At 37.2% G+C, this 21102-nt stretch overlaps 1 protein-coding gene across 7 annotated transcripts in view; it reads right to left on the reverse strand.

Annotated features, from left to right (window-relative positions):
- Nucleotides 1-963: 963 nt before the first annotated feature.
- LOC133517101 (1-acylglycerol-3-phosphate O-acyltransferase Pnpla3-like) overlaps nucleotides 964-21102 on the reverse strand; it is a 51717-nt gene continuing 31578 nt past the window's right edge. For 4 of the 7 annotated variants that reach the window (XM_061850242.1, XM_061850243.1, XM_061850244.1 and 1 more), the window contains 4 exons: nucleotides 13446-13572; nucleotides 11633-11690; nucleotides 3838-3967; nucleotides 964-3106 (listed from right to left, as the gene is read on the reverse strand). In XM_061850242.1, coding sequence (XP_061706226.1) covers nucleotides 2896-3106; nucleotides 3838-3967; nucleotides 11633-11690; nucleotides 13446-13572 — 526 coding nt within the window. In that variant the 3' untranslated portion in view covers nucleotides 964-2895. The remainder of the gene's footprint in view (nucleotides 3107-3837; nucleotides 3968-11632; nucleotides 11691-13445; nucleotides 13573-21102) is intronic. The other 3 variants (XM_061850245.1, XM_061850248.1, XM_061850249.1) reach the window with 1 other exon arrangement.

Genomic DNA, 21102 nt, shown 5'->3' on the forward strand with positions numbered 1-21102 from the left:
ACAGCGGAAAGAAATTCACAAATCTGACGATTAAGTCGAACGAACAAATCAATACCGTTACAATAGACACAAAAATTTAATTGTAAATGCACCTAATGCCGGCTACGCACGTAACTATATACTTATCGTAGCAATTAATCTGTGCAAACCGATTTGCCTAGAATTATCGATCGTGTGTATGACAAAAAGTTTCAATTTATATTAAACCTTCGATTTATCAGGGGGCCTACCGCGAAAAATGAATTTCGCAAATTGCGGGAATCTTTCTCTTTTACTCTCACTAAGACGTAATTAGAGTGACAGAGAAAATGCTCGCAATTGACGAACTTCGATTTTCGCGGTTATAGCCCTGCACAGTCTGAATCTCTATGGGTTATGAAATTAATATGGTTTATGGTCACTTCCGCCTTTTGCTTCTAGTGACATTATGTCAAGTACACATGATTAACCTACATTGGCCTTATACGCATTATACTCCATAAAATACAAATTTCAAAGAACGTGCAAATTATTAAATGGTAAGCCAATATTTGCATTAGAAAAATCAGCTGGTCAGCAAAGATTAGGTTAGGTGAGACTTGCTGACCAAAACAATAAACCAGTTATATCATAGGGCATATTCCGCAAAACCCTGCGTAGGCGGCGCAATAGCACAAACCGAGGGCCTACCGCGAAACTTGCATATTCGAGCGATAGAGTGGCAGATAAACAAATTTCGGGATTCGCGGCAGGCCCTCTGTAAACAAACTGCCTTGATGCATCACTGTCATATTTATTTTCGTAACAAATTATCTGTGAGAACTTGTTAAAAAACTATTTAATTAAACTGGCACAGTATGAATAAGTTACTTATGCTTTACGATAAGTGTTAGTGCTGCATTCTGGCGGCAGAACATTGCGATAATATAATAATTATTTGAGAATTTACGGAAATGTAGGGTTGTTCCTTAAAGAAAACATCTATTATATTTTTATATTAAAATGTAATTTGTGATATTTAAAATATGACTAATTAAAAAGTAAGAACCACTAAATACTTAATAAATAACCAACAATACATAAGTCACCGCCGCAGCGGGGTATAATGACAATAAATCATTGGTAGCTAGGTGCAGCCAGCAGGTAAATTTAATAACAATATTCAACAAGCGATTTTATTGTCAATAGAGAAATTGTGCATATAATTTTGTCATCGTTTGAGTGTTTATCACAGATCACAGTGAAAAAAATAATTAACTTTTTCATATTTTAATGTTTTGAATGTTCAAAAGAATACCCTGCGCCTTCTTTACTGTTAACTACGGACAATAAAATATAATGTAAGTCACGAATAAACGAACCTATAGCACAATTAAGTCTGATACCTACAACATTTTTAAAACCGGGCTTAAGTGTGGTATCTAACTTGAATGCAGTTCTTGGGTATAAGCAGGCTATCAGAATAATCGTGACTTAGGATAGATACAACTATAGCTAAGAATTAATGTGAGAAAACTGATTAACGATTATAAAATATTTTATTTTCTTCACTTCCTAATCTTCCCTCGATAACATTTTTGCTTGCTACGTACGACTATGGCCACATTCCCATGTAGGACTAAGCCAGACTGCCCGTCCGGCTTGATCATAGGATATATACTTATATAGGAGAAGAAGCCTTGCAGGCAGGATATTTCATGTCATGGCCGTTAAATTCATGAATAGTATCAAAGTAGAGAGCCAAATTAATAGCAATTAATGTGATATGAAAAAAAAAAGATATTTTACACAGATTTACTTTTTTTTTATATAATAATTTATGAAAAATCCTTGCGCAATTGTTTAATTTCGTTCATCTTAAACACTACCCAAAATACATTTTCTTTCAATGTGTTGTTACGAAACATGCTTTTTTATCAATAACAAGATGCTCAATCGCGTACCTTGAGTAATGTGTAGGTAAAAATTGTGAAAGTTTAAGTCAGTGTTTTGCTTTTTTATTTTTGACAATTTCTTATGTTGTATTTCAGGTACTGTTTTTATAAGTCACTATAGGATAAGATCGCTGGCGCTTCACAATACCTTAATAATGTAATGTTTAGAAAGAGGACATTCGTCTAGTTAACTACTGTCGTCCCATCATGAAAGAAAAGGTTGATGCAGGTTATTGTTGAGAAAACTTTTAGTTTCCATAGTAGCCTGCCCCCACGCACTTGGTTATATTTATATTGCCATCACCTAATAATATTAGAATGTCTATAGCTTACGCGATAAGTTAATACATTTTTTTTTTTGGTCAGTTAGATTTGAAACATAGGTAACAAATTCTTAAACTAAAACGAACCAACATATTTATATTTATTTTATCACGTTTTGGCTTTGATTTTAAGGTAACTTATATTGTAATATTACATATAAAAACTGGAAAATGATTAGGGTTTATCTATAATATAAATGCAATTTTAATTTAGCATTTCATTTAAATAAGTTTGACTCCTTTTTAGAGTTACAAATATCAGTGACAACATTTAATTAGTTTCCAACATGTGGATCTGACTTTACATATAGTTCATAGAATCATTGATGTTCTACAACTACTGTAATACAAACATCAACAGCTCGTCTGCTATCAGCCCTATAGTTCGTTTTTTTAGCATTAGAAAGAAGGTAAGCGATTGAAAAATGTACGACACAGTAACGTAATATGCTAATTTTCGCACTAGTGCGGTAAAGTAGCACCATATGTACTGTAAATATAATTTATACATTACATTGCATTCTATTTTTATTGTCACTTTATCTTTACTTTGATATGCTAGTTAGATAGGTGACGCGATCTGTACATTTATTTTATAATCGCGTCATCTATCGCGAACATAGAAACTTGATATAGATGATAGAAATATGAAGATATTTTCATATAAATTGGACATTGATGATGACATTGTAGAGCTTGTCACTGCAAGCGGCACTTGCGCCGGCTAGCGGGCCTCGTGCGGCCGGCGGTCGCTCTCGGGCTGCTCGGCGTCGCTCTCCGAGCTGGCCAGCGAGTGTCGGCGCCACTCGCTCTCGGGGTCCGAGAACAAGTTGCGCTCGCCGAGCGACTCCGAGTCCACGTCGAGCGAGTCTGGAATGACACAAAGATAGGTATTCTATCTCACAAAAATCGATCTAGCAAAGAGTTATTAATAACAGAAGAGGTATAAAGTCGAAGAAAAAATCGTGTTGTGGATTTCACAGCTGAATTAGATGCCGCTGTATGCTGTATAGCCCCGTACATGATGGGGTAATTTGACATTTGACAGTAAGTTACCTCAAAATTAAAGTTAGGTTGTCAAATTTGGGAGCCCGATTTCTATTAGACTTCGTACTTCTCCCATAAACATTGCCTCAAACGAATCAATTAGGCTTATAATATTGTAATACGATGAATATAATAAAATATAAGGTCATTCGAGTCACTAAACTATAATGTTATCTAAATCTGTGCTAGTTAACAGTGTCTGTTGTCAATTCCACATGTTCGTTACATACACAGTTATCAACTTATCACACTGATGCAGAGCCGTGCGCCGCGCGGGTGTGTGAGCGAGACAGCATACATGTAGCATAGCAATGTCCCGCGGGCACATCGGAGCAGCGTGCGGATCCAATATAAAAACCGCCATATACGTAGGTACTTCTAGAGAAGGTGCTTTTTCCCATGGAGCCGTGCATCTAATCACCTTCATTGTCGTTATTTTTTATCATTTAAAACAACAAATTTACATATTGTAATTATTAGACCAACTCTAAACATTATTATCTTCTCAGCGCCGTTGCGTAAGAAAGGTAAGTCTACGAACTAAAAGTTGATACCGGCATCTGCGATCATGTCGCGCGACCAGTCGTTTTCGAACTCCAGCTGCTCGTTGACGACGCGCTCGGCCGGCGACTGCACCGCGTCCGTGTCCGCGTCCGTCACGTCGTATATCTCTGTCATTTTCATCTGGAATGTGAGAAAAGGCTCGATTATAGCTATGAAATTTTTATCAAGGGTAAAATGGATAAATTTACCGCTTCGGGTAAGATTCGAACTTGCGATCTTTTGGAACTCCGGTTCAATTGCTCTTAACCAACTGAGCTACTGAAGGTTATCAGAAGGATGTGATTTTTTCCATTCCTTCCTTTTGTTTATATGGCTAAGGGAAGCGCATAGCTTTCGGAAAGAATGTTGTATTTTAACGGCACCGGCGTCTCTTATATTGAGAATTCACAAGAAACAGTGTGCTATCCCATACTAAACTACTTTGTTTCAAGTAGATACGACTGCAAACGATACTACTTTTTTTTACATTAAAGGAACAATTTGTAGTCCCTCTCGTTTGCAGATGTATTTGCTTGATAAAGAACAGCAATTATAATTGTTACGCAGGAGCTGGCCCCCCCTAACCTACCAACATTATTAACTGACCATTGGTATTAGACTGTTTTTGCAGTAAGGTTTACTGTTTGGACGATGGTACATACTCTGAACTGAACTCGGCCTAAATAAAAAAAACTACTTACTAGATCTCGTTCAAACCAATATTCGGTGGAGTTTGCATGGTACATCATAATATTTTTTTTAGGTTTATCATTCTCTTATTTTAGAAGTTACGGGGGGGGGGGGGGGTAGAGACACACATTTTACCACTTTGGAAGTGTCTCTCGCGCAAACTATTCAGTTTAGAAAAAAATGATATTAGAAACCTCAATATCATTCTTGAAGACCTATCCATAGATACCCCACACGTATGGGTTTGATGAAAAAAAAAATTTTGAGTTTCAGTTCTAAGTATGGGGAACCCCCAAAATGTATTCTTTTTTTTCTATTTTTGTGTGAAAATCTTAATGCGGTTCATAGAATACATTACTTACCAAGTTTGAACAGTATAATTCTTATAGTTTCGTAAAAAAGTGGCTGTGACATAAACGGACAGACAGACGGACATGACAAATCTATAAGGGTTCCGTTTTTTGCCATTTGGCTACGGAACCCTAATAACACACAAAAACGTCATCCTAAACGATGAGGAATTTCGGTAAGATTAGTGAGAAAAATTTTTCGGGCATAAAATCCCTGTAGATGATATAATAATATGTACTACGTACCTATGCCCTAGCCTTCACCCATATATGAAATATGAACACGCCGCAGTATGATGGTATATAGCTAAATCTACATGCGAATAGGCGATTTCACGTTCACGTCTCTACTAATGCTGCCCCTAGTGGCCGTGCTTTCAACCAGGGACCGGCCCGGTATCCCCTTCGAGGGTTTTGGAAGGGGTATATCGTAAGGCTTTGCTTACCAAAGCCGTTGCTAATGAAAACCCTTTCATTTGGCTTTTTAAGTGCTTCTTAATACGGGTAAGCTGATACCCGTTCCTAAGCGCTATCCTCTTGAAGGGGTATCGATTATTAATTATAACGCTTATGCCACTTTCCAATTTCTCTTCGTAAAAATAGAATCTAATATGGCTTATTTAAGTTTTAATGTGTGTACAATGAATGCCACTCAAGAGTCCCTTAACAAACTAGAACGTCTTCTCAACAATGGCATACGAATTATCTTTGGCTGGGTAAATACGATCGTATTGTATTTCCTTTTACCGTCGCCAGCTCAATTGGATCTCTATCCGTCGCCGCAGATACCTTAGAATACTCTGTACCCTATTTTCTATTTCGTTTGAGCCTTCTGCTCCTGGGTATCGTAAGAGTAAATTCTTGTTGAAATTTTCACAGATGATGTATTTCTGTTGCCGCTATAACAACAAATACTAAAAACAGAATAAAAAAAATATTTAAGGGGGGCTCCCATACAAGAAACATGCATTTTGTTTTAACAAACATTTTTTGCCATTTTTATAGCACTTGCCCGGTTTTTATATTTCTGTTTAGCCCTATGGTTTAGGTTCTGTGAGAGGATGGATGCACGTCCTTCAACAGTTTGAATGTGCTTGTTATGTCTTAGTGTGGTAACCTGCCTAGAAACTGTCGATGCCTTATTAGTAATTGAACATAATATTATTTTTACCTTTTTTTGTTTCAATTTGTATGTAGTTTTGCAGTGACAACTATTTTTGGAACTAATTAAATAATAAATGGTCGACTGGTAGAGAATGCCTTTAGGCATTAAGTCCGCCATTTGTACATTTTGTTTTGTATTTTGTGCAATAAAGTTTAAATAAATAAATAAAGTGAAGGACTGGATGTCTAGCGCGTTGACAGCACAGGTGAATTTTTTGAATTAGGGAGGGGACACGCTTTCGTTTTAGCGGTATCTCTGAAAGGGAAACCCCTTCCTAGAGCTAAGTCAAATGAAAGGGTAAGCAATTCAAAGGGAAAGCCAATCGTTGGGGCTATTCGATTAACGACTAAGCCATTTAAAGGCTTTTACAGTACATATGGGGCTACTTTATAGCACTAGTGCGAGAAGTAGCATATTACGTTACTGTGTCGAACATTTAAAGGGCCATATGTACTGTAAAACGTTGTACGATACATGTGCGAATAGGTAATTCGCAACTCGTGTCGATTTAAAACACTCCCTTCGGTCGTGTTTTAATTTATCGCCACTCGTTTCGAATTTCCTATTCTTCGCACTTGTATCGTAATGTACTATTTTCTGGGAAGGGGTGGACGGGTCCCCGCTTTCAACTAATGGAGCATTATACAGTAACACGCACACATAGACACACATACATGCACATACTTGTGTGTTCTTTACCTACAGGTAATAATTTTAATATTGAAAACTGATTTATTTAGTAATATTTGACGTACTAATGTCCGTTTTATATGCACAGGAAACTACATAAATCAGTTTTTAGAATAAATAATAAAAACTGATGTGGGTTCAAGTACAATATATTATTTATAAGTACTGATTTACATAATTATGTTCCAAGTAACTAAGAAAGAATGCAAATACAGCGACGCTTAAGCGCACTACTCTGTTTAAACTATAAAATTATGTCTCAACAGTAAGTATATAGTAACTATCTATTTCATGACTTTGCGTTTTAAATAATAATCAAAGGCAGCCTGTTTTATTTCATCTTCTTGGTCCCGAAATGTTGTTTTTCCCACAATAATCTCATTTGTTTCTGATTGATTATGGTCCTGATTAGTTTCGCAGTACTACTGAGTTTAATCTAAATGAGTGTAAGTACTTGGTGATGGTTTGGAATGCTTCCATAGTTTTGATTCAACTTGTTATAGACCGCGAGCCAGGAACAGATTTCCATAACCAATCGCCTCCCGGCCGAAAACTCGTGTAATTCAACTGTATATTGACGGTTTATATTAGACCCCCGAAATAAGTCAGACCGCATCGTTCCAAAACACCCTACGAGTCTTCATTCGTAATAATTAATTAATTAAATAAAAGTTTAAAATTTAATAAAAACACCATATTTTACGTATTTTATTGTACAATCAAAACAATGAACTTATACTACGCAATTGTTACGCAGTAAATAATTCTACTTAACTACTTTTAACGATCTGTACTATAGTTGACAAATAGTAGTATCCGCAATTCGGACCGTATCTTACAAAGTTTTTTTTTTTTACAAAAAAAAAGTTGTCGAAAGAACTGTCAATTGGTGTTCGTTAATTCATTATGTTCGTATTATTTCATTAAAAATTTTTTCTGTTTGTTTTATTGCGGTAATTAAAGTTAATTGTTAGAATACCTTCAGAAAACATGAGTGAAATAGTGATGAAAACTGATTACATTTTTTCAGGTTGTATTTTTTGATGGCTGACTGACGTGAAAAATTTTGTGTACTACACGAGATCAAAGTTATTTACATCTCGTGCGCTGTTGAGTCCCGTGCAAGCGAAAGATTATATAATAGATTCACGAGCGTAGCGAGAGACGTGCGTTCTTGGACCAAGCCAAAGAGACGTAGTGACTTATCAGGAACTCAAAACAGCGGCGGAGAGAAGAATAGAATGGCGGTTAGCGGTTACTCCACCGACAAGAGCCAGGCTCTCAAGAATTATGATAATGATCAGTGAAAGAATAAGGACCAAAGTCAAATGGCGTTCTGAAAGTTTTAATCATGTGTTGTAAGATGGCAGTAAATTTTTTGTGGCTACAAAGTTTTCTTGGCAATTAGCCTGTATTTCAAATTCTCTTTGCAAGAAGTATAGTAAGCGTATTTGGGTATACCGCCATCTATCGGAAAATTGGGTAACTAATTTGCGCTAACTGTATGTATAAGTATGTAAACGGATTTCAATATTTTTTGTTTCATTTGAAAAAAAAAAGAAGGTGTTTTTAGTGTAATCTCATAGAAATTAAAGTATGATTAACACGCGCAAAGGAGGTAAAATTTAAATTGAATTTAGAAAATGTTTATTGATAATTAAAAAAATATCAAGATAAAGGTGTGATTTTATTTTTCCTGTAACATTTAAGATAATGTTAATGTTATGTAAAAAAAAGTATTCGTTGGTAAACTTCGGAGAGAAAGGTTCAATTTGAGTTCTTTCAAATGATACCTACCCTTACCTTACCTTACTTTTACCTCACCTTTACTTTACCTTCGCATTTGATTATGAATAAAACTACAAATTATGGGAAAAAAATGATACCTTACTTGACCTAGTAACTAGACTGAAGTTTTGCTCCCTCTTTATATTGGGCATTTTCCATAATTAATAAAAATAAAAATAATAATAATAAACCCGCAGGGCAGCTTGTGGCGAGCTGTTGGGGAGTAACGACCCCACGGACCCGAGTACTCCCGAGAGTCTGTCAGGGTCTCCGTCTCCGGGGTGTCTTTGTCGGTCGGAGTGGACCCCAAGGGGACCCGCAGAACTCTCAGCCCTGGCTTGCCTTCATTGGCCGTCCAGAGAGGAGTCGTTAGAGCTAAATGCTCCAGGGGTAGAAGTGAAAATTTGCATAAGACGCGAGTTGGCACAGTGGCTGTTATCAGCCACTGGGTAGAAAGCGGCGTACACCTCTCGACACCCCTGAGCCGCTCAAACCGGTGTTGCTACTGGTCGTCTTCACGTCGGCAGTTTCAGGGGCCCATCTAGTGGGCGGCGAGTTACTGCCTGCCTCGATAACTAGTGAAAACATTGTTATGGCAGGTGTCCGGACGTCTTTGCAATAACCCAGTCTCATTGTCCACCCAAACTTTTATCCATAGACCGTTTTACTGTTCACTTTTTCTACAATAGTCCCAATGCATGCCGCGACCGGTTCATGGGTAACTATTGTTGCGCCTGTGAACGGGTTCCAGCAGGCGTTCTACATGACATTAAATCTCTCCAAGGAGCCTCTACGTGTTGAATCTATATCCCCACGCAAGCCCATCAAAAGACCGGGATTTATAGGCCCGTGAAATCCAAGGAGATACAAATAATAATAACACTTTCAATGAGTCTGGGTGAGCGTTGTTCATAACTATTCCATATTTCAAATCGATAGCCTTAGGCTAGTTCTCGAGATATTTAGCAATGTGACAGACAGACGGACGGCCAGAGTCGCACCATAACCTTTAGGTAGCCGAATAACTTTATTTCGCTAAATTATATATTTAACCCCGAATATTTTTCAGGTACCTTAACCGCTTTCATAAAGGTACCCTATCAGCTTAGGCGTCGTTGCCAAGCCGCACGCGCCTTGCGCCAACTTGGTTCCTTTTGGATGAAGCTGTCTATGTAAGTGTAAGCCTGTACGCCCTTTTGATTTTATTTAATACTTGATGGTAATTTTGGCTATAATAACGGTTAAGGTATATACCGGGGAAATACCGGTACCGTTATTTTAAAACGGTAGCGATACCTTTATAACGGAGCCGCGTGACCTAACCGGTATAATGTATCAGTATCGTAATTTTATACCGCTACCATACGGTTATACCGTAACCAAAATCAGTCCCTGGTCTCAGCACTGATTTCTGTATCTTTTTCTATAAAAAGCGCGCCTAAAGTTATTCACGATAGCTTTTTGGTCACTTTCACCCACGCTAACAGGGACCGCCGTCACATTCCATCTGCTCATGATCTTCCAGAAGGCCTTAAATACATCTTAGAAACATAAAGATGCTATGCCAAAGGAAACCTTTACTTCAGAGAAGGCCTTATTTAGTATTTTTATAATGAGTAGTAAAAAATACTTACCTACATTTAAACAGGACTTCTCCATTTTTTTATATCAGTACAAAAAACTTATTTCGTCGCGGTTTATGCGAGTCTACGTGAAAAATATATGAGTTCCGTTTGTTTTCACCCAACTACGGCAAGTCCAAATAGAAGCATGGTGGTTTGCAGATTGCATGATGATTGGATATTGGCTGGGATAGTTGGTGTGTACGAGTATTTATCCTTCAAAAATGGTAAGACTGAGGCCAAAAGACAAAGCAAACATTCATCATAGTTAACTCATCATAATGCTGCGCAGAAAGACTAGCTTTATCGATTCGTATGATAGATGGCTTAGAACAAAGGCTTGACTCATAAAGTTAGTCGTTTGAGCTCCCGATATTTCGACGCAGTTACATGCATCTTGTTCACGGGTAAGGGGTCGTCCAGAAATCATGTGATCATATTTGGCTTATTTTTGACCCTCTCCCCCCCTTGGTGATATTTGGTGATTTTAACGCAACCCCCTCCCCCTGCCACAAGATCACGTGATAATAAAAGTATGATGCGGGTACCCTTAGACGCTAAGCAAATCTAATGTCGTTTCTACTATACCTCTATATGTTCAAGATGCTATGTCTCAAAAACAGGCACCGTAAAAAAAATCTGCTCATCACTTATATATATACATACTTTCATATTATTTTCGTTTTCATATTCGTTTCTGATAGCAATGGCGGCTGATTGAGCAAAAACGTGTCATAGCTCCCGCAAATTGTTACAGTTCTAAGTTGCGGTTTAAAAGCATGAGTAATAGTACTTATAATAGTTATTAGGTAGGTAATTGTAAAACAGTTATAACTAAGTAAATAAAGTTTGATTGAAACCACTTCTTTTCTCCTTGTTTTCCTTTTATGAACTCAGAAAAAAAGGTCCTAGTACAGATCCCCAAGCTTGGACATCATATAAAAATACATATTGGACGGATAACGTTATCAAATAACTGTGAAACCGTGAGTCTACTCGCTACGAAATTTTTTTATATTAATGTTTTAAAGTTGGTGCGATGAATGTTTTTTAAGGGTTTAAAATACAGCGGAGTATTTGATCTAATTACATTTTTGAGTAATATTGTTGTTTTTAGCTTTCCCGCTTTGAAAAAAAAATTACACGTGATATCTTCTCTGATCCCCCCTCCCCCATCGTGATCATTCGTGATATTTTTCTTACCCCCACCCCCCTCCTAAACGATCGCATGATTTCTGGACGACCCCTAACTTGTTTAAGTCTAGGTAAACTAACCGTGAATCATTCAAAACTGTTATTGGTGAAAAAGAAGATAGACTTATTAACTTACTCAAGTTACCATCACATGTATGCCTAATTAAAGCTAATAAATTAGTTACGCAAAGTTTAATCATCGGGATATTGTATTGTAAATATGAGGGCTCCGATATCCATGCTACACGCTGCCCCGTGCACCCGTGTGATCAACCCCGGCGGTGTTAAGGTCCAAAATTACACGAACCTGCCAAGATCTGTCTCCTGATCTGTGTTCGGAATCCGCGGATTTTGGCTGGGCTCCGCTATTGAATACCCGTCGGACCGACGCGCCCAGGTTTGAGTTGAAACAAATAAGTAGGTACCATTATAAAATGATAAACTGATATTATATTGCGTATCTAACTGATGAACGGGGTTTATATATCGCAACTACACGTCAAGGACACGTCGGACCCGCCTGCAGTTAAGATTAGTGGATCCGGGTACACAGGTACACAGATCTTCATTACATGGCACGATATACCTACTTACTTTCGTTAGTGTGCTGATAAGTTTAACCAATACAAACAAGTGTTTTTGCTAATTAGCCATAACAATAAAATCGAAAACAACAAAGAATGACAGACGATAACCCGACGGGGTCGCGCGGTGCGATTCGTGTGAAGTACACTATCGCGAGCGTAATCATTTGATGACATTAAAAGGGTCTAGCAGGCTAAGGAAGGAGAAGCGGCCCCTGTGACGAATATATAAAATGACGTTTTTAACATTATCTCGGTCACGGTTCAAGATAGGGGGCTGAAAGCTAAGGTGTTTCTATATTATAAAATAGCCAACAAATGACATCATAAAAATCCGATATTAGCCTACTAGACCCTTTGAGCTGGATATGAAATATTTGCAAAAAGCATAGAGTTAAGATATTGACAGAGAGAATTTGACTTATGACAAACTGTGACACTGCAATAGCGGACGGTTGAAGCAAAGAGCATATAATCACTACGTGGTTGAAGGGGTGCGTGTAGGCGAGTGATGCCATGTAATGTAATACAAAATCTCCCCGATGGTGAAATAATAATTTTTAAATAAAAAACAGCACTTTTATTTTCGCCAATAAATGCACTGCCAATTCGCCAATAGTATTTTAGATTTTTGACATACGCACGGAAAATGCTTATTCCCGCATTAGGTTGTAGTATTAGTATTACGTATAAGCATTTTTTTGTTTATTAAGTTGGTATTGTACATCAATTCGCACTAAGATTAAGTTAAGTATAAATGCAAACATAGTCAATATAGGAAACATTAGTCATTAAAGCGAATTTAATCTCTTTATTCGCGGGAAATAACCATATCCACGTTTTTTGAAATGCACAAACAATAATTTAGCCATTTACCTAATTAGTCTCTATATACATCATGATTTAATAAAAAGGGCATAAGTTACCCTAATTTTCGGGAAATTACCCTATTGAACTTACTGGTCACACTCCTGTTTTGCATGAAATATCGTGATTTACGCACGATAACTTAATAAACTATTAACTTACCTATGAACAGTTATTCCGTCTCTTTTTTTCTTCTGATCGGAATAATTTATACAACATTTAACCACGTATGCCTGCATATTTTATTTTTTCTTTCAACAATTCACTCTAATGACGTCTCGATCCGACTGACGGCAGATTGGTGGATGATAGCTGTCAATGTGTGTGTGTCGCGCGTAAGTACAAGGAAATGTAATGTGCGCGTAAGTACATGCGTAGTATTATTAGTCCAAGGCAAAAATAATCATAAATGGCTTTGGCTAGAGATCGAAATTACTTAATAATTAAAATAAAAACTTAACAACAAAGTATGGCCAAAATTTTAAGGATAAACCTGACGACGGGCCGGTATCGCAATCTATGAAGTCGTCTCTGTGAAATCAACCATCTATATATGTACAAGATGTTTTCTTGAAGGATTTCACATTACTAGGCCTACTCATTTTAAGACTTAGTCCGCCGACTGGATAAGAATAAAATAATGGATAAGAAGTTTCTCAGCTTTCTCACCTTATTGTCACTGTCGAGGTAGTAATAAGCCAGAAGTGCGTCGTGGTGTGACGTCACATTGAGGATGTGTTCGAACGTGTCGTCCGCGAGCACGTCTCCGTACGATATGCGCATCTCGCTCGCTCTTCTGGAAATAGATCAGAAAAGAACATTAAGCCCACGGTTGTAAGGGGACTTTCATTGGTTTGCACGAATGAGGTTTCACCCTAAATATATATGGCGCTCTTCACATTGAGTGCGGATCCGCATGCAGCTTCGGTGTGCGAGCCTGTATAACGCTGTCTTGCTCACACGCCAGACCGGCGTGCGGACTCGCTTCATTGTAATAACCGCGTATCATGTAATGTTAACGCACCATAATTTGAAGTAGTAAGTAACTAGCTCGCGAACAGAAAGAGGTCGCGACCTACGCTTAATCTGTTGGCGACTAAGGACAACTGATTTACTCGTAAGTAAACGACCGCTAGCTGCAAATTGATATCAATTTTAATATGCTTTTAATCTAAATACCTACCTAATTAAAATTTTAATTGTCTAAGATATGTGAACTGTTTACCTTTTTATGGTTCCGTAGTCAACTAGGAACACTTATAGTTTCGACATGTCCGTCTGTCTGTCCGAGGCTTTGCTCCGTGATCTTCAATGCTAGATAGCTGCAATTTGGCATGGATAGTGATGGGTCGCTACCGGTAATTCTCCAAGGCGATTAAGTATTTTCTCAGTAATTCTACCAGTAATATTACCGCTCAACGGAAATATAGAAAAAGATATAAATAAAAATGGAATACCCTGCTTTTTGCGTTTAATATATTAATAGGGTCGTAGTATGCCACCATTTTACAACAAAAAAAAAACAGGAAACCTCGGGAAGTAAATTACCAACATACTAGTCATATTAACAATACTACCGAGTAACTTACCAATCTTACTGGAAATATTCCCTTGCTACAGTCTAAACATCTGCGAGTATTAGACGTATACTTTTCGTAGTGTTGCGTTCCTCCCGTTGAGTAGGGTTGCCAGAGCTCAACGAAGGTGCGGAGTGTTAGGGTCGGCAACGCGCATGTAACACAATCTAACGGAGACTGCTTGCCACCAGGCGGGCCGTATGCTTGTTTGTCACCGACGTAGTATTTAAAAAAAAAGGAAGGTTAGTACCTACCTTTTACCAAGATAAGCTTTAAATTCTACACTATACGTTCATAATACAACGTAGTACCTACCTATCATTATTAAACTGAGTAATAAACAGATTAACGTCATAAAACAGAAATCGTAATACATTACATAGCTACGTCGAGTCACGAGTAGTTGCACGCTAACATGAAAACAAACGTTGCCTATTGCGCATTTCTGACAGATAAAAATATTAATCTTAGCCATATATGACACATTCAGATAATGATGAAGTTGCCAATATCCCCAAGGTCACAAGCTGTTTATCTAAATTCCTAAGAAAGTAACCTACTGACATACCTGGGTACCTAATAAAATCTACCTACTTAAACAATACCCAATTGTGCCTTTAAAACGCACACAATAATTGCGTCACAGTGTATTTTAAAAAGCATAGCAGAGGAATACATTAATCTAATGCTGCGGCTTATGATAATAATGGTTAGGCAAAGTAAAAGTACGCCTTATGACAACCACATACGGTACCTTTTGATATGGAAAGCCACATATATAAATCTAGATTGGTATAAACATTCAAGTAGGATCGGGTTAAGTTAGCGTATATTAAATGAACTAAAGGAATAACTAATGATTGTGTGATTGTCGCCCGAACGTTACACGTAGGTATACAAAAGCAGTACACTACAAAAGGCATTGTTTCTTTTGAGCACCGCGATGGCTACCTAATTTCTCATTAGTGAAAAGGATCACGCCCGTACACCGTTTTTGCGTTCTACTTATATGGTTCATATTCAGGTAACAGCATTCGGAGATACGATTGGGTAATGTAGGACGACAGGTAAAAATATTCGGAGATAACAAAGCTGTTACATAAATGTGACCCATATGCGTAGAGCGCTAAAATTGCCTTTTAAACGGGCTTGATCCTTCTCACTTATTCGGCATTCAGTAGCCACCGCGTTGCACAAAGGAACGATGCCTTTTATTTAACAACTTAGGGTTTGAGGGAATAAATCATTTGATATAATTCGTACAACATTCGTTCGTAATTTGATATTAGTACTATTTGAGATATTCGTTTCACTTATTCGATTGACTTATGGTATGGATTTGGTGACCCGACATGTGTTGTTTCAACATGTCTACCAAATGAGATGCCGCAGGACAAATAACAAATATTAACACAGTTGTTGCGATAAGACATTCCTGGTAACAAGTCAATACAAGAGAAACGGGTCATGGATAACAATATTTTGTTCACAAACGTTTGATAATGTTGTAGTCAAGTCAAGTGTAAGTAATATTTCTCTTATTTGAAATGAAGAATTCTAAAACATTAGAAAAGCATTAGCAATAACGAACTTATGTAGCTAATGATCATGTGAAACATCATCATCATTGCTAAGTTGTATTCACTGCTAATTATTTCCTCTTACCATCGTAAGAAATTGAATAAATTTATTTACTTACATAAATATGTATGGGTAATAGGGACCGCCATGTTTATAAGTTGTAAAATACGACGCACTGATACATACTCGTAAGTACATAACAATGAAACACGTGTTGATGAAAACAAGGAGCAGTATATGCGTTTAATTACCAAGCTTTTACAAGGAGAAAATGTTCGTCTTAAAAGCCTCTACTCACGTTGCAACAAAATGGCTTGCATTTTAGATAATGTCGGCTAAATAGGTGCAAGGTGCAACGAATTCTGTCGATCGATCAAATTGCAACAATGTCACGAAAATCGCATGTAGCTATCGGCGACTTTTGTTATGTACAGTCGTAATAAGTGATAAAGATAGAAGCCAAAAGCATTGATGTATTTTAGCATTTGGCGGTATAAGAAAGCTCAAAGAAAGGTAACTCAGGAAGTTCACAAATCTGAAATTTTCTACCACAAAATTAAGCCTTGAAAGTGCTGACGTTGAACTTGAAGTGAATAATCAATTAATCAGTATGATCATGCGACGCACGATATGTTTTTTTTTTTGAAGATAGCGTTTGCGTACCTACACGGATGCAGGAAGATAAACGCAATGCTGAAGGTTGCCGATTAATTATTGACTATTATATTAATATTTAATCCTTTTATGCATTCATTATAAATTAAATGATAAATCTGAACCAAAGGACCTACCTATCAGTTAGACATAATTAATAATTCACACTTGTCGCACATGATAGACAGACAGATGAACAAAGAAGTATATAAAAGTTTATTTGTTCGTTCGAGGTATGGAACCTTTCAAATAAAACCACAAAAACAACACATACTTATAATGAGAAAAAAATGCAGTTTAAATCAAATATTAAATAAGTGATTTGTCAATCAATATGCAACCACACTTTTATTCTATTTTTATTTACTAATTAAATAAGTTTTTGGCAAAGATTTCATTTTTGGTACAAGCTTTTATCGTTGGCTGTACTTTTCTTTGGACAGGCAACTAATACTCATCGAGACAATAAAAAAAAAACCCCAAACACAATTAAGTTGCGTTGTTTATCACAGAGTTCCCATGGCTACCTCCTGTCTCCGTCATCAGATCAGCTCGATGGTACCATAATATTGCATTGTCACCCGACTTACATATGTATGCAAAATTTCAGCTCAATCTTAAACTGGGAAGTGGGTCAAATTTAGCTTCCAAGATTTGACCCACACAAACATATGTACATACATACCTAGTTGGTTACTATGATTATGTTACTGCAATAATCTTTATCTACATAAAATATACGAACGAAAGTTTAATAAACTATATATTAAAATAAAGTACACAAAATCAGGAATTACATATGACAATATCATTCAAAATGACCTCCTCTGGCCTTGACACAGGCCCAGGCGCGGATACAAGATTTGGCTTAGGGGGGGGCCATTTTGAGAAAATCATATATTTTTGCACAGAAAATAAGGTAAAAAAAAATTACTCAATTTAGTAATGTGAGAGCCAGGGTTTTAGGGGGGGGGGCATTGCCCCTATGGCCCCCCCCTTGTATCCGCGCCTGCACAGGCCCTCAAACGACGAGGCCAGTCATCAATAACGGCACGCACGATTGTCATGTCTAATTCCGTCACTGTCTTAACTATGGCCCGCTTGAGGGAGTCAAGATTTGTGTGGGGTTTAGCACAGGCTTTCTCCTCAATAACCTGCCATATGGCATAATCCAGGGGGTTATGGAGGACGGCCAGTCTTCGTTAGCAATAAAGTCAATTTTGTTCCTTCGAAATCGAGTTGTTTTTGCCTTATGTGCAGGAGCTGAGTCCTGTTGAAAGACCCATGGCTGGTTTTGAAATAGGGTTTGGCTTAAGGGCTTCACTATTGGTTCGAGAACGGTTTCCTGGTAAACTTTGGCCCCAGTTTTCACACCTTTTTCACAGAAATGAACCTGTGTTAGCCCTGAGTATGACACACCCAGCCAAATCATCACATAAGAGGGATGATGGCCTCGTTGCACTCTCGGAACAGCCGCAATCGCCTCTTGACTGTTTTTTGCATACACTGTGTGTCCCCCCCCCCCGTAACTTCTAAAATAACAGAATGAAAAATCTAAAAAAATATATGATATATATTTCCACCGAAAATTGGTTCGAACGAGATCTAGGTAAGTAGTTTTTTTAATACGTCATAAATGGTACGGAACCCTTCATGGGCGAGACCGACTCGCACTTGGCCGCTTTTTTTATTTTTTCGGTGGCATTTGTTTTAACGGAAATAAAGAGGTTGCAAATCGAGTAACAGAACTTAGTAACCAACTAGGTACTTACAGGCCAAGTTAAATAAAAGCTTGTAAAAATAGATTTAAAGTTTGAAGATGTCGACGTGGTCTAGAGTCGACTTACGATTGCGTTACAACTGTGAGAGGGGGTCCTGTGGTTAGAGGACTGTGTCAAGAAAATGCAATCTGTATTTAAACAAAACTGACCTCATCGTACGACTATGAATTAAAACGTGGAAATTTTTGATGCACCAAGATCAGAATGGCCCAGTGATATATACAAAGTAGAAAAAAATGCTAAGAGTTGGTCGTCGAATGACTTATGGGCAAATATAGAAGCGGCCCTGGGCATCAGTGCACCAAGCGTTCACAAAATTTTGCACGAAATTCTCGGAATAAGACAAGTTTGCACTCTATTGGGTACTTTACGACCTTACGGTCCGGAGTAAAGGGACTGTCGAGTAAAATGTTTACAAAATTCAAGTCAAGGTCAAGTGCTTATGTTAACATAATTGTGAAATGAAACATGACTATTATATTATAATGTGCCAAATGTTGAAATAATGTTTGGCTCTTTGAAAATGAACCTACGCCAACACATCCCCTTAAACCAAAGTCTGTTAGGTTTAAATAATCATTACGACTAAGGGCCAGTTGCATTAACCAACTGCAATTAGCAAACTGATCAACATCACTCAGCACTGAACTATGTAACAAACAATCAAATTTAGCGAACGCTTTAACTATGATAGACGGTTGGGTAAAGTAAAAACAAAATAGTTTTTAGGCTAGTACTGAGTGCTGGTCTAGCCGTTATTTTTTCTTGAAGATTCTTGAAGATATTCAGAACAGAACTTAACCGCATTATACATATAGATGGAACGAACAACAACAAACTAGGTGCAGACACTGCAAGACTTTCAGCCCGCGTAGCAAACAATCGTTAACGCTCCGTAGCATAGCGTAGTCATTTCATTTCTCTCTATCACTGTTCCATATTAGTGCGACAGTGACAGTTTATTCGTTCGCTACGTAGAATTAACGATAAGCATGTTGGCTACGCGGGCTGGTATTACTTATCACCACAACTCTTCGTAACTTTGAAAATCACGCAACAATTCAATTACTGTCAAAGACAAATTGTATTGCTGCTTTGTTCAAACGGAACTCCATCTTGTGCTTTTTTGATACTTTTAGTGTCGATTTGTAGAGAATAACAGCAAATAAATGTCGAACTTAGTCTCCAGACCGCTTCTTCGTGAATAGGGCTTCCAAATACCGGACCTCTCGGAATAGCGGTATTAATACCGAAGTTTTTTTCATCAATCGCGGGATCCCGGTATTTATTATGAATTATAAATTCGGAGTTTAATCAAAAATTGGGGTTAAAAAGACTAAATATTACACTACATAAGTTCTAATAGCTTTAAAGAACAATGGACAATCAAATAATGTCGCTACCTGCAATGATTACATTTCCAATTTTGCTGCTTGTAAGGGCTCGTCACAGTCACCGGTCACTTAAGTGTTATGTACCTGCTACGGAATTTCAGTTCAACGTTATAACTCATTTAATGTAATAACACCTATCACTTACGTGTTTATTCTATTAATCGGTACAATACAATGAGTGGCAAAGAAAAAAGCAGAATATTGCACTGCCGTTCCTTGTGCATGTTTTGATCAAAACAGAAAAACGTTAATACGACTTATTTTATGGATTTAGTTGCTTTTTGAAGTACATAGAATGTATCAAAAAATGCTCATTTGTGTACATAGTGATCGGTAGTAAATATATCTTAGCTTGAAATGTTTCATAGCTCCAATTTTAGCAAATATGGTTAAAATACGTAGTCACATTTTACATTAAAAGAACATATTACTTAATTCTCACTTCTTACAGTAAATTTAAAACTCTGTTAATACAGTTACTTGTTCTTTTCCTACTTTGTTTTATTTATTGTCCTACTGTTTACCGTATCTGCCAATATTGAAATAACTAATTATGTTCCTATCACTAACATGATTTCTAGAAACATTTGTCGTCAGATATTTATCTCACTCCAATCTACTCAGATAAGTACACGTTTCAATAATTATAAATTATTTTTTTTTTTTTTTTATGGGAGATACTATTAGTTCAATGCGATATACCTATTGGGCTTCTCAATGCAGCCGAATTTGATCATTTTAATGGATACAGACGGTTTATAGTACATTTCGCAATTTTCGCATGTTGTTAAAAATACCGGGATCCCGGGTTGGCATATAAAACTAGCGGTATTGACTAAAAAAAGACGACATCCCGAAATACCGGGTTCTCGGACCCGAGAGAGAAGAGAAGAATTTTATCATTTTAACGGATATAAAGGGTTTATACTGCACAATTCGCATGTTTTTAAAAATACCGGGATCCCGGTATTGCATTTAAAATACCGGTATTGAAAAATGGCCAATAAAGACGAAATCCCGGTATTGGAAGCCCTATTTGTGAGCAAGCTTAAGTGTAATTTAATACAATTATTAAACATTTATTGGACAAATGATTTGCGCAAAGGGAGGTCTAGATCGAAAACTTCGTATACCTCCTCCGATAGTTGTCAACACGTTTGTTTACCAGCATTATTGCTAAATACTGTAATGTAAAGGCATAGCAGCTGATAACGGCTTGTACTTACATGACTCCGAACTACCAGTGGAAAACAACAACAATAACGATGAACATGTGAGAACTTTTCAAATAAATTAATATTTGAACTGTAGCTTCCCAAAAAATCTATGATAGTATTAT

Source organism: Cydia pomonella, chromosome 4, assembly GCF_033807575.1.
Source record: "Cydia pomonella isolate Wapato2018A chromosome 4, ilCydPomo1, whole genome shotgun sequence".
In the NCBI taxonomy this organism is placed as follows: domain Eukaryota; kingdom Metazoa; phylum Arthropoda; class Insecta; order Lepidoptera; family Tortricidae; genus Cydia; species Cydia pomonella.